General features: G+C 45.8%; 1 protein-coding gene across 1 annotated transcript; it reads left to right on the forward strand.

The window, feature by feature from the left end:
• The first annotated feature begins 1,302 nt into the window (after positions 1-1,302).
• LOC144112413 (casein kinase II subunit beta-like) lies at positions 1,303-16,071 on the forward strand. Its single transcript, XM_077645252.1, has 6 exons — positions 1,303-1,486; positions 6,197-6,299; positions 7,174-7,289; positions 10,395-10,470; positions 13,375-13,564; positions 15,636-16,071. Exons 1-6 carry the CDS (start codon positions 1,403-1,405, stop codon positions 15,742-15,744), a joined length of 678 nt encoding a protein of 225 aa, XP_077501378.1. The 5' UTR covers positions 1,303-1,402; the 3' UTR covers positions 15,745-16,071.
• Positions 16,072-16,414: the final 343 nt, after the last annotated feature.

Consider the following 16,414-nt stretch of genomic DNA (forward strand, 5'->3'; position numbering starts at 1 on the left):
GTGGTGCAGAGGTTAAGCGATCGCCCTGCGATGGCACTTGCAGGCATCGGTGGGGCTTGTGCGTCTCAGGTTGCTTTTTCTGGGTAACTTCTCTCGACCACTCATTGATTTAACTGTTACCTGCCACGGTGGCCAGTTCGTTCACAATCCGGTGGGCAGGTTGTGACACCACAATGTCACGTGACCTAGGTTGCCCGCCTGGGCTTCTTTTCCGGTTATTTTTCGCTTACAACGGCGACGACGCTGACTTTTCTGGACAACGGGATATGTCGTTAAAATGCGACATATCCAAATGTCGGCACTGTCACAGCATAGCGCATACCTGCTTCTGCAGCTTGCAGTCTGAATGTTGCACTAAAGTTTTGATTTGTACTTAGTCTGTATGTATCCCTGGCTGCATACCCTAATCATGTGAATATTGCGGTTGATGGCCCGAAAATGTCAAAGGAACCTACGTAAGCACACAAAGAAGTTGCAGTTGAAGCAGCGACAAATAAACAATAATATCTAATATACCACTCTTAAGGTGACTTAAGCGTCCCCAGTTCTAACGCGATAGCGTTAAGGCTCGCGTTCTTTTGAAAAGCCAGTGCCAGCGTTGTCAGCGAAACAGCAGAGGCCCAACTGCCATGAAGGCCACGTGACCTAGGTGACGTCATCTGACCACTGTGGCAGGTGATAACCTGCCCATTCGACTGTGAGAAAACTACACACAGTGGCAAGATGGCCGCTATTTAAATCAATGACTGTTCGCCAGAGGTTGCTTGGAAAGAGCAACGCCAGTCTCTAAGGCCCCACCGATGAGCAGCCTCCCGTGGCAGTGGCGCATGGCTGCACCACTGCGTCAGGAGTGGTAAGGCCTCTCCCCGCGATCTATGAACGTAGAAAATGACCGAGTCATTGGTGCCATGCTGCCAATGCTGCCGTGCTGCCTAGCGTTCCTTTCTGCGGCTGCTTGATCGTCTGCGTGAAGATTTCAGAACCTAGTCCTTAAAATCGTGGGCATTTGTAACCGTGGTCCGCGATTTTAACGACCAGGCTTTTATCTCGCTTTTTGTTCTTGTTTTAAATCGGTAAGTGGTCTACTTTTTTAAAGTTCATATAGCATTCGCATACACGGTCCACTCCCACTCATGTGCGCGAACCATTCCTGTACTTATTGATTTTCAGAGACTCTACGCGTTGAAATTTTAACTTACCTCTTACTGACATGGTACTAAACACGTCTCATGATTCAGACTTACCCAATGCACACCCCGCCGAAGAGGAAGATTATCGTGATGATGCACGAGCGGAGGATGCTCGCGGCTTTTGTTCGAGCGCTCGCACCTGGCAGTAGCACATTCGCATTTGCTGCCCTTCTTCATCTGCGCATTTGTTTTTGTGATTCTGTCCAGGTAATATGTCTGAGATAATCAGTTCTTCCGAGGAAGTCTCATGGATATCTCGGTTTTGCGGTCTGCGGGGGAACGAGTTCTTCTGCGAGGCAAGTGAAAAAATTTTGCTAACACTGCGACGTCGGCTGACTCCCGTCAGAAGGCGGCATTTCCAGCAAGCGCGCCTACCTTTGCATGTTGTTATTGCATCTTCCCGCCTTTAACGCCGTCGCTTCCGTACCCTCCCTCGTCTTTTTTTTTTGCTTTGTTTAGGCTTACAAGTTTTCGACTTATGGGCACAATAGCGGCAGAAAGGTGCTGGAATTTGAAGTCGTTTTCGGTAGTTTAATCAGCAAATGAGCAAGTGTTCTCCAGCAGAAAGCCAAGGTGCGCCTTATTCTCCTTGACGTAGCATGTAGGATCACAAACCGCCTACCGCCAGGGCGTCTACATTTCCTGTGACTGGCTCGCAATGTGCGGTATATCCAGCGGCAATTATTTACACAGTAATGACCCGTAGTATCAACATTGCCATTTTGTGTTGGTTTGGGATACTTCCATCACTTGATTTTCTCATAGTGTCATAGTAGCGCCTGCTTTGCTGTCAGTAGAGGCCTAGGGTGAATATATTGTTAGGGGTGTTGCTTTTTCAATGTTAGACATCCTTTTCATCACCATCATCATCATCAACCTTACTACACCCACTGCAGGGCAAATGCCTCTCCCATGTCTCTCCAATTAACCCTATCCTTTGCCAGCTGCATCCACCCCTTCCCTGCAAACTTCTTAATCTCATCCGCCCATCTAACCTTCTGCCGTCCCCTGCTACGCTTACTTTCTCTTGGAACCCACTCCGTTACCCTTAAAGACCAGCGGTTATCTTGTCTTCGCATTACATGCCCTGCCCAAGCCCATTTCTTTCTCTTGATTTCGACTAGGATGTCATTAACCCGTGTTTGTTCCCTCACCCACTCTGCCCGCTTCCGATCTCTTAACGTTACACCTATCATTTTTCTTTCCATGGCTCGCTGCGTTGTCCTTAACTTAAGCTGAACTCTTTTCGTTAGCCCTCACGTTTCTGCCCCGACATCTGAATGACATCCTTTTAAGTATTGGCAAATAGAGATGGCTGTGGAAGACCACGAGAAGACCTCCTTTACTGCGAGGGAGGATTTGTGGCATTCCCAAGTTATGCAGTGTGGCTGTCACTTCTGAACACCATTGCAAGGGCTCTCTCTAGACACCTGTCTGGTATATCTCGACGACATTCTGGCCTTTGGCAACGCAGTCATCTAAGCAGCCTATAATCTGACATGGCTTCGTATCAGACATGGCAGTAATTGAATTACTGTAATGTAATTACTGTAACTACTGTAAAAACCAGTAGTTGGCTAACACTGGGCCACGGTCCACGGTGCCCTGTATTTCTCCGCTAACCAAACGCAACAGTAAACAAAATCGGCTTTTTAATGTTTGACTGTATTAAGTGAGCCCGGTATCAAAATTATTTTTTTTTCTGGTTATCGGCTTCTTGTTTCAATAATGAGCACACTTTTAACTACGGACTACTTTTTGTCATAGAAAACTTCTGTGCGGTGGTCTCTAATGTGGGCGGAGCTTCACTGCTGTCTTAAGTTGTATCCGACTATAGAACCAGCACACCTCCAATATTTGCTGAGAGTGTAGCCTCGTCTTCAGCGTCAGAGGCTGTACAACAAGAGATATCTACCAAATCAGGCATGTCTCGAGAGTGACAAGTTGTTTCGAGGGATGGAAGTTAGAATATGGGCCCTCCTTGTTTATTGCTACATCGTATACTGCTCCATCATCACAACCTTGTACATGAGCTTCGCCTATCAACAGGTTTGGCATTTGGCACTGCATTCATACATTACTACAAAACATTCCCCGCTCTGTCCCAAACTTATATAACCTACCTCTGAGATTGCCTATGCCCCCACCATTTAGGAAGGAGCTGCCTTAAACAAGACTTAGTAAGACTGCTGGGCTATGTACAGCAGTTCCCAGCTAGGGGATCGAGTAAGGTTTTTCTATTTTCGGATGTTGACATGAACTAACGCCAGACAGAGTGGAAAGGACCTTATGTTGTGATGTATTGAGTGGCGTTTTTATTCACTTCAAGCACAAGGCGAGCCATGGGAATAAAAAGTCATGCACACACTCGTGTGTAGTCGCTTTTGCCCGGAGGCAACTTCTTGTTCCTCCATGGGCTGATGTTGGGACGTTTTTGCGCCTCAGATTTGGTGGTTGTGTTGTGATGATGAGGACGAGAAACAATGGCAGTGCAATTGTATGCGGGCTGTTTGTAATACGGTTAAAGCTTGATCTAACTAAATCCGATTTTGCGAGGTTACTGATCTAACGAACAAATTTTGATTCCCCGGCAAGTGTCCATAAAGTTCAATGTCCTCAGTAACCTGAAATAACGAAACAAGTGACCACCAAAATTAATTTAGCGAAGTTTGCTAGGAATAACTGAGTAAAGAAAAGGTGATTTCACACTTATTTTGCCACAGTGCTTCGCAGCTTGTTGGCAGCGTGCCAACTGTAACATCTAGGCGGCCAAGACACGGCCCTGGTTTCGTTTTGACAGGGCTGCAAGATGCGCCGCTGCGTGGTACAAAGGACTCTGTTGTTGGCGACGCCTCCCACCTTGACTTCGAATCTATTTTACCAGATTGCGCTTTTAGTCTCAAGCGATTTGGGCAACTTTCGTGGGCTTTTCATACGGGCAGGCACGGGTTCTCTGCAAATATGGTGCCGCAGCATAGCTTTTCGCTGCCTGTACGTTACCATTTAATTAAATCTGGTTTGACCATAATTTGAGTTTAGAGTTTAGGACAATGCCAAAATGAATCTTTCGAATGAATTTCATTCTTTTTTTTAGGGGGTAGGTCGGGGGGGGGGGGAGTGGAAAAGTCTTTGTAACCTGAAGATATGCATGGTGTAAAAGTATATTGCATTTTTTTTCAGTTCACCACATGAAAACGTCACTGAATTACAAGTGAGCAGTGCTGTTGAACACTGTAGCTTGGTTGTGTGTGCCCTGCAGTCTCTGTATTTCTTAGCATCCAAGAACCACATTTCACAAGTATGAACTCACATTAGATGGCTTGAGGGAGCATTCTTCAACAATAAAAAGTTTCAAAGTTTTGTGATGAGATGGGCAGAACTCAGTTGCACCTTCTCACCACAGATGAATGCAGTAATGATCCTACAAACTACATTACATTGACTACAGTGCCAGCATGTCTAGTGGTGGAGCACATCAACACAAACATATGAGGTATTAGGTGGAGCCATAGCTGAACCTTTTTAGGCCATTTCTCATTTTTTTGTGGGAATTTCTGATAGTGAAGCAGCTGTATGTCTTTAATTGTCGGTGATGCCATTGATTTGGCTTTATTGCTAGCCCTGAACATGTTAAATTCCCGAGATTTGCTGCTAGTTGTCGAGCCTCTGTCTTTTGTGTTTATAGCTGTACCTTATCCTGTGGTTATAAGTGCGGTAACTTCTATTTCTTAATAGGCAGCTCTACGGTTCTTTAGAGGTTACTATATTCTAATGAAACTTATACAGGAGGTTTTTTCTCGTTCCTGATAACTACCGCCAAGATTGGCAGCCATGCGTCATTTCATTTTGGTGAAAATCGATTTTAAAGTTGGCCGCTTACATCGCCTCCATTGAGGCGATTTCTATGGGTAAAACTACATTTTCGACTATACAAACATGCTCTTCACATTAATATCCGCTCCCACTTCACTAACAAAATTTTTAGGCTTGCATTAGGTGCAGCATTCTGTGAAATGACTCTTAGCTTTCAGCCACTACTTCAGCCATTCAACGTGTGTATGAGTGTTTTTCTATTAATGTTTGTGGCATCAGCACTGTCACATGAAACATTGTCCTTGGCCACGGACTGAGTTTCGATTTCTATTTACTGGTTTAAAATGGTTACACTAGGTATTTTGAGAAGCTTGTTGTGGCAGCAGAGAGGGACTGTAAGAAATGTGCCAGTGACTATCAATTCAAAATTCACGAAGCGTCCTCCAGCAAGCATTTCTTTGACAAACTTTTTAGAGCTGAGTTTATCTGTAGTTAAATTAGAATTTGTGTCTTCGCGCCTTTCCCTCTCCTCTCGTCCCTTTTGGCACGGTGAAAGGTACCCGCTCCTCCGCCAGCCCCGCCGCCAGAGGAGGAGTTTCCCGACCCGCCAGAGCTGCGCCGCTTATTGGCTGTGGCCATGGTAGCTGCCTGACGTCTGAAAAAATCTAAGCATTAGCCACTTCTAAACTGGTATATGCTGGAGCGGTGCGCCGGAGAAGGGTGCTAACATGTGAAGTCGCCGGAAAGGGGTCTCTAACTTTAACGCGTGATTGTGGGTTCTCTGCTGCGTGTAGAAGTGTGTTATTAAGCTCAGGTGTTCATGACAACAAAATGCAGTGATTGAGTGAATGATGTGCTCTTTTCGGAAGGTTTTTCACCCCTTGAATGCTGCTTCGTGGAATGGTAGGCAGGTCTTTGTGCAGGATTTCACCCAGAGGTCAGGCATATTTTGGATGCTGAGGTAGTCGAAAGACTATACCATCTTATGAAGTAATGGTGCTGCCTTAAATACTGCATAATCTCCTCCTTAGGCTGATGGCACTTACGGACATTTGGCCGCCCCGGGACAACCAATTGTTTTTTGACATTTTACAGATCCATCACAGATTTGGCAGCTTTTTAAAGTGAAGAAAGCTGAATCATTGCTATTTCACACCAATAATATGCCATCTAATGATATGTGTGATTTGCAGGTGGATGAAGATTATATCCAGGACGAGGTTAATTTGATTGGATTGGATGAGCAGGTTCCTCACTACAGGCAAGCTCTAGACATTATTCTGGATCTCGAGACAGGTATGCTATTGCTTGTGCTATTCTATTGTTATGTGGAACTATTTCTCACTGCTATGTCGTGATATGACCTTATACAATGTCCAGAGTGCACTGCATGTAATGTAACATATTTTCACTGGATCATGTTGTCTCTTTGGTTCAGGCATATAGGGCTCCATGATAACAGTTCTAGCATCAATTCACTTTCTACTAGCAATTTCTAAATTTCAGTCGATAAGGCTATGTTGAGTATCAGACCTCATAAAGTGCTCCATATTTTTATTTGGTGGTATTACCATAGTTTCATGGCAGATATAAAACTGCAGTTGTATTTCATGTATGGCAGTGCCATTAACTTTTTTTAGGGCAGAGACACATAATATACAGTATGCCTGTCAACTTCATGCGCTCTTGGCTATACTCTACGAAACACTACTCTTGGTCGGCATCTGCATGCACATTGCCCACAGCACTGAAAGCATGTTTAAAGACTATGCATAACGGGCTGTTGTGTTGCCTGTTTCTTGCCCTTGAGTGCAGCGGCTCCCATCACTCCAGATTAGGTAGCAACCATCTTGCAATGTTTGCACCATACACGCAATGACAGCAGCATGTTCAAGTGCACTTGAACCTCCTTTCTGACCGTGCTGGCCACTTTATGAATGAGAAGACTCCTCGGCCAGGGTTGGGCAACCTGATCGTCATGCAGTGCCCTACCGAGAGGCCAGAATGGGCTGTAAATATGCTGACAAATATAAAAGCTAGCATAGTGACAGAATTATTCAAGAAATGTGATGGAATTTATGTAGATTAAGTTCAATGCTGCTGTTAGCAAGCATCTTTTTGTTGCATATGTCTGCTTGACTCGTGCTTTTCTGTACAACACTTACTGCAGATGATGAGATGGACGACAATCCCAACCAGAGTGATTTGATCGAGCAGGCAGCAGAGATGCTGTATGGCCTCATCCATGCCCGCTACATTCTCACGAACCGGGGCATTGCTCTCATGGTCTGTGCATCAGTTCCCTTTTTAACTATAAAAATTGCTCCTTTGTAAATCGAGTGCTGCTCACTCGCTGGTCAGGATTAACTGCACCTCCTTTCGTACATGCAGTTCTTGCCTGAGTTTTAAGTTATGGCAAATATCCAAGCATCTTAAAATACCAATTTTTTATTGCATGTCTCAGTGGAACAGTTTGTTGAGATTCAAATGGCATATAACATTTAGGGATTTAAGGGAGGTCACTACCCTAAAGAGTGAACTTTTGAACTGCTTGCTAAGTTTCATTTAAGCTTGTGGGTCCATCTGCTGGGGCATCTCTCCCAAGTTTCTTTTTTTGTAGAATAAATATAAAGCACGCTATGCAACTTTTATAACAAGGATGACTATACCTGCTTCTATTGTAAAAAAAAAATAAAAGTAATTTCCCTAATTTTTTGTGTCATGATGCCTTAGGAATATCCAGAGCACACTACTGTGAAATTTTGCTTAATTTTCCTTGTTTAAAGGATGCTACCACATAAAGAATGACATTGTTTATTCATTTTTCACCATTCCTAATGCATTTCAGCATTAAAAAAGAAACCGGTGTGCAGTTGTGTTCGTCACAAAATTTCGCTCCAGAAAGCCTGTTACAATACTAATATAAAGTAATATTGGAACAGTAGTTTTTCTAGGAAAGCGGACAGTTTGCTGAAAATATAGGAAAGAAGAAAAATGAACACACAAGATTGAATATCGCCCCACTTCGTTTTCGTTGGACTAGCAAACAAACTAAAGAAGATCGAGGGAATTCAGCACGCGATGTACGCCGACGACATCACGGTCTGGACCACCCGGGGATCCCTAGGCAAAAAACAAGAAAGGCTGCAAAAAGCTGCCACCTGCGTGGAAAATTACACAAAGGAAAGAGGACTGCGGTGCTCGACAGAGAAATCGGAGCTCCTCAGAATCGGCAGACATCCCACCCAAGCAACCCTGGAAGTCACCCTCGAGGGTCAACTCATACCCGAAAAGAACATGATAAGAATCTTGGGCATGTGGCTGCAAGGCAGCCGCAAATGTAGTCACACCATTAGCCTGCTAAGCAAAGCGGTAGAGCAGGTGGGCCGCATGATCAACCGCGTCTCTCAAAAGAGATACGGCATGGGAGAGGAAGACATCCTCAAGCTAGTAAACAGCCTCATAGTCAGCCGAGTTACGAACTCCCTGCCGTACCACGCAACCACCAAGGCGGAAAGAGAACAAGCCGACACCATCCTGAGGAAGGCTTACAAGACGGCTCTCCACTTACCCAGAAACACGTCAACCGAGAAACTGCTACAATTAGGCATCAGCAACACTTTCGACGAACTCGCGGAAGCGCTGCTGGGAGCACAAAAAGTCAGACTAAGAGGCACTCCTGCGGGACGGGCGCTCCTGAAAAGGCTGGGTCGGGACACTCGCGGACTGACAGACAGATATGCGGAGATGCCGGACCACCTTAGAGAAACCTTTAACGTTAAGCCCATACCGAGAAATATGGACCCTAACCTTCACGCAAACCGACGCAAGGCTAGGGCGGAGTACGTAGAGAAAACGCTAGCCTCGGAAGAAAACACAGTATACACGGACGCTGCCGTCTACCCGTGCGGGTCAGAACACGCAGCCGCACTGGTAGTCGTAGACAGCAAAGGAAGAATGCTAACGAGCGCCGCAGCAAATGTCGCGGGCGCAGCGGAGGCCGAGGAAATTGCCGTCGCGCTGGCGGCACCAGAAGGCTACAGAACCGGTCGCCCACTCAACATACTAACAGATTCGAAAGAAACGTGCAAAACTATACAAAAGGCAGAGTCAGCAAAACGGCCCTTAGGATACTCGGCGGGGTAGCCCCTGCAGGGTTGGAAAAACTCAGACATAATTTAATTTGGATCCCAGGCCATTCGGGAATAGAGGGGAACGAAAGGGCAGACAGCTTAGCTCGAGGGGAAGCAATCCGAGCCGGGCAGTCACACACCCCGGGTCTTCACCTTCAAGCCTGCGAGGGGGGATACACAGAACTTTTAAGCCTATGCAAAGGCGTCAGGATTAGATACCCGCCACCACACAAAGCTCTGACAAAGGAGGAGGCCACTGCTTGGCGCAGATTGCAAACGAACTCCTTCCCCAATTTATATATACTAAGCAAAATGTACCCATCGCAATACAGGGACACCTGTCCGTGGTGCGGAGCCATACCCACACTCTACCACATCACATGGGAATGCGAACGTAACGAGGCATTTCACAAACACAAACACCCGAGTGCGGAGCAATGGGAGAGCCGTCTCACCAGCAGCGAGCTCACGGCCCAGAGGGCCTTTATAGAGCACGCCACCGGTGCAGCACGACTCAGTGGAGCCTTGGAATAGGGGCCCACCCTTGCTGAAAGAAGACTCTAGTCGCCGGCGCAAGCACGAAGACGACGGAGCCTTCGATGCGCGAATCCCTTTGGAAATCAATAAATGTTTTCACTCACTCACTCACTCACTCAGCCAAATAATGAAGTTCGTCAAGATATGGTCCCAGCAGTGATATAAACCATCACCGCAAGTTTTAATGAAATCGAGCAATGGTTCAAAAGTTCTTTCTTTAGGGTCGTGTCCCCCTAAAATGAAGTTCGTCAAGATATGGTCCCAGCAGTGATATAAACCATCACCGCAAGTTTTAATGAAATCGAGCAAGTGGTTCAAAAGTTCTTTCTTTAGGGTCGTGTCCCCCGAAAGATACATCTTGGTGTTTGAATTAATAACCGTACTCACCAAGTGCTTGTGTGCAGTTTTATCATAGGGAGAGAAAATATGCGCTAGAAACACTGCAAAAACATAGTTAAAATTTATTTTCCTCGCTTGTCTGAAATTTTCAAAACTGACTTGTGTTTGCATGCACAAAATTCACTAGATTTTTTTTTGCAACTGAGTATGTGCAGCGTTAAATATTCACCTGAGCCATAACACACATTATTTCTAGAAATGTTGCACGCCAACTTTTTCAAACATTCTTTTAATCTGCTGCTAATGAAATATGTCTAAGAAGGGTCTTCGTGGAAAATAAAAGAAAATAAATCTTTGTGCATGTGTGTGTGCGTGCATGCAGATTGAGAAGTACCGGAATGGTGACTTTGGTTACTGCCCTCGGGTCTACTGCGAGAGTCAGCAGATGCTGCCAATTGGTGAGTATATTTTAAAATTCCTGAATGGCTGCCGTAGTGGCTCAGTGCTTATGGTGCTTGGCTGCTGACCCGAAAGATGCGGGTCGATTACGGCGCAGCGGTCGCATTTCGATGGAGGCGAAATGCTAGAGGTCCATCTACTGTGCGATTTCAGTGCGTTGAAAGAACCCCAGTTAGTCGAAATTATCTGGAGCCCTCTACTACGGTGTCCCTCAGCCCGAGGCACTTTAGGACATTAAACATCATAAACCGTAAGCCTAAAATTCCTGAACGGTCACGGGCATGGGACTGGTGACTCGTATTTCTTTGTCAACCCTAAGTAATGGAGGCATTCTTTAAATGCTCAGTACTTCACAGGATGTGCTGTACAGTGAACAATGAGGTTTATGTTGCATATTTTATTGTAGCAAAACTTTTCTGCTGCTCTTTGTCTTCCGGGTATGCTGTGTTTTTCTTATTTATTTTTTTAGAAAAAAAGGATGAGCACCAAATTTTGTGGTTGTATTCAGGCGATGTGAAACACAAAACAGAAATGGCGATAACGCAGGTGATAATGTGGATGATGAGCCCTAGCTATGGAGACGCAATCATGTTTCAGTTCTGTTTATTCACTGTCAACACCACTCATGCGGGCTCCTCGAGCTCTCCTCAAAGTTTGTTGTCCTCTGCACATCTGAATTCCGCGAAAGCCAGCGTGCGGTTCCCCCCCCCCCCCCTACGTGCACCTCATTCCTGCAAATGGAACAGCTGCCCCATAGCTTGGGTTGGCCACAGCATTTTTCTAAGCTGGACCTCACCTCGGCTTATCACCAAAAACCACTGTGCTCTGAGAGTCCAGAACTGACAAATTTCATTGCACATGGTGGGCTGTTCAGGTTCAAGCACTGTTGCTTTGGACTTACTTGTGCGCCTTCCGCTTTTCAGAAGATGACACACTTAATTCTACACGAGTGCAAGGGGGTTCTATTCTGCTTGAACGATATCATTGTCCATGAAACCACCCGGCAAGAGCACCTGATGAACCTTTTCTTGCTGTTCCCGAGCGCTTGTCCCAAGCCGGACTCAGGCTTCGCCACAAATTCATTTTAGTGGACTGTTTCCGCTTTCTTCTTCCGTAGAGCTATTTTCAAGGCCCCGGCTCTGTCCAACATCGGCGAGCTTCACTCACTCCTGGGTCTTGCGTGATTCTACTCGCAAGTTCTTCCTGTATTTCTCTGATGTTGAGGAGCCCATGCGTGCCCTTCTTCGTGGAAGCAACTCTGCCTTCAGTTGGCCTATTGCTGTAGACTCAAGGTTCAAGCACATGAAATCCACGTTGACGTCGTACGACATACTGCATTTTTTATCCTGCCCTTCCTGTGATTGTAACCACAAATGCTTCTGGCTACAGACTAGAGCGGTGCTTCAGCAAGACAGTGGTCATTCCCTGCAAACTGTTGCCTTTTGCTTCCCATACCTTGACTCCGAAAGAAAGGAAGTACTCTGTTGGCGAACATGAGGTCCTAGCTTGCGTTCGGGCATGCGAACGCTGGCAGGCGTAAGTCTGGGGCCGGCCTTTTGTTCTGGGCACGATTCACAGTGCACTTATTACTTTGTTGTCGAGAAAAGGAACGGGCCAACGTCTGTTATACTACAACTATACTTTTGAGCATTGCAATGGCAACGACAACTTTGCTGCGGACACTCTTTTGCGCCTTCCTTTACCACCTACATCATGCATTGTATCCAGTGGAACACTAGTGAAGATAACCTTTATTTTTTTCTTAGCTGCCCACACTACTATATGCTGTTCCCGGCTCTTGCTTACAAGAGCTGCAAGAGGTAACTATCACTGATGCGATTGTTGCCCAGGCCATACATTATACATCTACAGCATGGCATGACTAGAAATCACGGCCGCAACATCTTATGCCGTACTACCTTCTGTGCACGGAGTAGTCCATCCTATGGGACGCACCCAGCTGGGGTGACAGAATCATTGTTCTTGAAACTTTGCGACGGCGCCTAACGGACGTCGCACATGAATCACATCCCAGATTCAGCTGTACGAAGAGCAGATTCCGAGAGCTATACTGGTGGCTGTGAATGGACGAGCACGTTGAACAACTTGTATGGGCATGGCGCAGACAAGGGAAGGGAAAAGAGGGGTTCATTATGACATACATGACAAGAAGCAAACAGTCATTGAAACCAAGGAGCATAGGGGATGTTTTGTGTGTGGGGGGAGGGGTAAAATCAACACTCAACGGACATGCGTTGTGTGTAAGTCATGTGACAAGTCGGCTCGTCTGGTTTCAGCTTCGCTGCAGCCTGTCGCCTTTCCAGGGCTGAGTCCATCTCAAAAGCAGTTCACCATTGTGCTGTCTTTCACTACAAAAATTACCGCGATGAAAGCAGTCCTTCACGGTGCTTTCGGGGTCATTCGCTAATTCTAACTTCTAATGATTCGAACATTTTTCTGGCCCCTTTTTTTCGAATTACCAAGCTCTTACTGTAGTAGGTCTTGCTGGAATGAAATGACAGGAATACCAAAGAGAGACTGTTCAAGGTGATGGGAAAGTTTTTGTGGGTTTCTTGTCTGCCGAGTGGTTATACCTCCACAGTTAACTACCTCATTATTAGCTTGGCAGTCTGCTGGTAGAACACTAAGCAGCTGGAAACTCCGGTACGTACACTTAATTGCAACTCACTCTTAATTCTAGTGAGCATTTGTGGCCTACAAATCAGTTTGTGCCTCAGCATGTGCATATGCTGCATGCCATGGTCACATTTTAAATTGCTGAACCAAGTATTAGTGCATGCATTTCTTTCAAGGCAGATGTATAATGTTCCTAGTATACTGATAGCTGAGAAGATTGCTACACATCTGAATCAGCAATTTACCTTTGCTTCCTTCGATGACAGGTATGACAGATGTGCCAGGAGAAGCGATGGTAAAACTGTACTGCCCCAAGTGCATGGACGTGTATGGGCCCAAATCTTCGCGGCACCATCACACTGATGGTGCCTACTTTGGCACTGGCTTTCCTCATATGCTGTTCATGGTGCATCCAGAGTACCGGCCCAAGAGTCCCACAAATCACTTGGTGCCTCGGTGAGTGCATGTACTGTGTTGTTACGCAGTGCCGTAGTGCTGTGCACTTCTACGAATTCAGGAAACAAGAGCAGAATCACAAACTAGAAATGGGGATGCAGAGAATAAGACAGGATGGGTGCTAAGTTTCATGAACACTTTATTTGATGTATGCCTAATATACAGCACTCATGCACAGACTCTTAAAGCCCGGGATACATGCGACGTTTTTTTTTCTTTTTTTGACAATGTTCGCGTGGCAACAAAAGGTCGTGGCGGTGCGGCGCCCGCCCGGAGATACATGGAACGAATAAGCGGCACTTCGCCGCCGCGTATCTCTCGGAGCGAAAGCACTGTGATCAACAAGTGACAAACACATGTGAGCGAGGAGCTCTTTGAGAGCTGCGACGCTGACTCCTCTGTTAGAATAACGAAATTGTTCATTTGGACACCACTGTACTGATTGCAGCACGTGTGCATAGGTATCCACAAGGTTTTGCGTGCTCGAATGCATTCGGTCGCGTACCTTTTGACAGCCGCTCAGCCATGGCTACCATCGGCTGCGGTTTTCTTCGGCACCTTCGCTTCAGGAAGGAAAGGCAGGCATTTCGATCCAAGATTCGCTCTTGTTCTCCAAAAAAGTGACATTTCATGTCTGGTAATGCGTTTATTTTCACGATAACATATCCGTGCAATAAACGTCGGATTGCTCGTCGTCCATGGCGGCCATGTTGGCGGCGGCGGAGGCAGCCAAAATCGGAAGAGCGGGCTTTCTGCGCAGCTATTGGTTTGCTTCGGCTGCTGCTTCCGATATCACCGGACGCCGTGCGTCAATATCTGGTAGGGCCAGATCGGCGGCGTTTTTCGCCCGACGGCGCAGATCCATGTATTCCAGGCTTAATAGGTAATGAAAATAGATGGCAAATCATCACCTGGTTACCAGAACAAACTGAGAGAGAACGTCCATTCCCGCACAGGGTCGCCAACCACTCTCAATATACTTTAAAAGTTAACGTGCAGTTTTATCAGTCCATTTCAATAATGGTTCGGCATCATATAGGCAAAACCTGTGCATGCAGGCTTGACATTGGGGTGGTAGAGGTGTGCTTTCTTTGTTCCGTACCTAAAGCTCATGCTCATGCAGGCACTTATTTAAGCATCAGCTGGCTTTCCCAGTGTAGCCTTTGACACACTGAGGAGTTTAAGATTCTGCTTGTAGTGCAATGTCTATGCAGAAAAAGCCTTAATGAGCACCTGTGAGAGCTCGTCCTTTTGTTGCCCTAATACCTTGTCTCAATATTATATGCTGGATAGACTATGCTGCTGTGAATAACTAAGTTAAGTTGCGTAGTCATGCTTGGCAGGTAGCACTCCCAAAATGCAGAAGTTAGGTCTCCTTACTTGCTTATGGCTCCTCTATTATGTCATGATGATGTGATATTGCAGGTGATAGTGGTGGGAGCTGGATTGTCGTGGGCAATGGCACTGCCTGCAGCCATGGTAGGTGGGCGATGCTCCCCGAAGCACAAGGCAATGCAAAATAGCGGGATGATTTACACTTGAGAGAAACTTTAGAATCTTAATGTCATACATCAATTTCTCTGCTCCTGTTGTGCATGTAGCAAAAATGCTCTTTCGGTTGACACTGCTCTTTAGGAGCCCTACTTTCTCAAACGCATTTCTAGTGGTTGACAATAGATGTTTTAGCATACCGGAGACGTATACCGGATTACCGGACTCCGGCTGCACACGCAGTAGCTCCCTCCCACCCCAACAATGCCACGGCGCATGTCCAAGCGGGGTCAGGTAAACCGGTAAAAGTATCCGGTTGTACCTCTCCGATATGCTAAAAATGTCTAATGGGGACGTTGGTCAAGGTTTCTGCATGAAGAAATTTCACTTTGCTTAATAGTGTCCTTGCTCCTTTGCCTTGTGTCCTCACTGCTCAATTTATTTGTTCTTAAACTAATGAGACCCCTGCTTGAGAAAGCTAGAGATAGGGCTTGTGGCTTCAGCTCAAAGCAAATATTGGTTGCTTTATTAACCTCCATCCCTTTTTCTTTTCTCACTCTTTCCCTGGCTCACTGTACAGGCTGAATGGCTTTAAGATTCATCCTCTAGCCGACCAACCGCAACAGCAGGTGGCAGCCAACTTCAAGGCTCCCATTGGTGCCATGAACTTCGGAAACGGGAAAGGTTGAAGAACTGGGACTGTATCAGCTGCCATGCACTCGCCTTGTTCGCTTCTTACCACTCTCCACAGTAACTTTTTTCTCTCTTACTTTCCTTCAGGTCCTGCAATTTTTTTTCTTGCTCAGTTCACTGCAAAGCTCACTCCATATGAGCACCTGGTTTTTGCAGTCTCCCCATGCTTTCCACATTAAGTCATGAGTGATTTAAAAGTGGCCATGAAAGGGACTAATGTTGGCCTGGCAGCCAATTGAAGCTGGCATGTGAATGTGATCGTATGCCGATTGCATTTTCAAGCTCTGTCAGATGTGATTAGATGCAGCGAGCTGGGTACGTCAATGAGGAACTTAATAAACTTTCAGTAGACCTTCATTCTTGAATATTTTCTTTCTAGGCTTGAACAGTTGTCATGCATAAGCTGACTACTTGCCTTTATGTTGTCATGAATTTTTGGTGTGAACAATACTTGCTTGTTACGTTTCTTCATTCTATTTTTTTGTTAACTAGGCTCAAACTCTCTCATTAATGATGAGAGATGTGAAGGCAAAGGCCTATAAGCCTGTCGTGGTAACATTTCAGCGATATGTAATAGACAAATCCAAAGGATTACTACCGAAGAATGCCACATTCTTATATTCTTGTTTCTTAGGCAGCTTTTATAAAGTTGATACAAAATTCTAA

This window comes from Amblyomma americanum, unplaced genomic scaffold (genome assembly GCF_052857255.1).
Source record: "Amblyomma americanum isolate KBUSLIRL-KWMA unplaced genomic scaffold, ASM5285725v1 scaffold_93, whole genome shotgun sequence".
Classification (NCBI taxonomy): Eukaryota; Metazoa; Arthropoda; class Arachnida; order Ixodida; family Ixodidae; genus Amblyomma; species Amblyomma americanum.

Bases quoted from the DNA above. Each gene is read 5' to 3' on its own strand.
- LOC144112413 (XM_077645252.1), top strand. From the start codon at position 1,403: ATGTCTGAGATAATCAGTTCTTCCGAGGAAGTCTCATGGATATCTCGG. The intron at 1,487-6,196 runs GCAAGTGAAAAA...TGTGATTTGCAG, and splicing joins GGAACGAGTTCTTCTGCGAG to GTGGATGAAGATTATATCCA. The intron at 10,471-13,374 runs GTGAGTATATTT...CTTCGATGACAG, and splicing joins TCAGCAGATGCTGCCAATTG to GTATGACAGATGTGCCAGGA.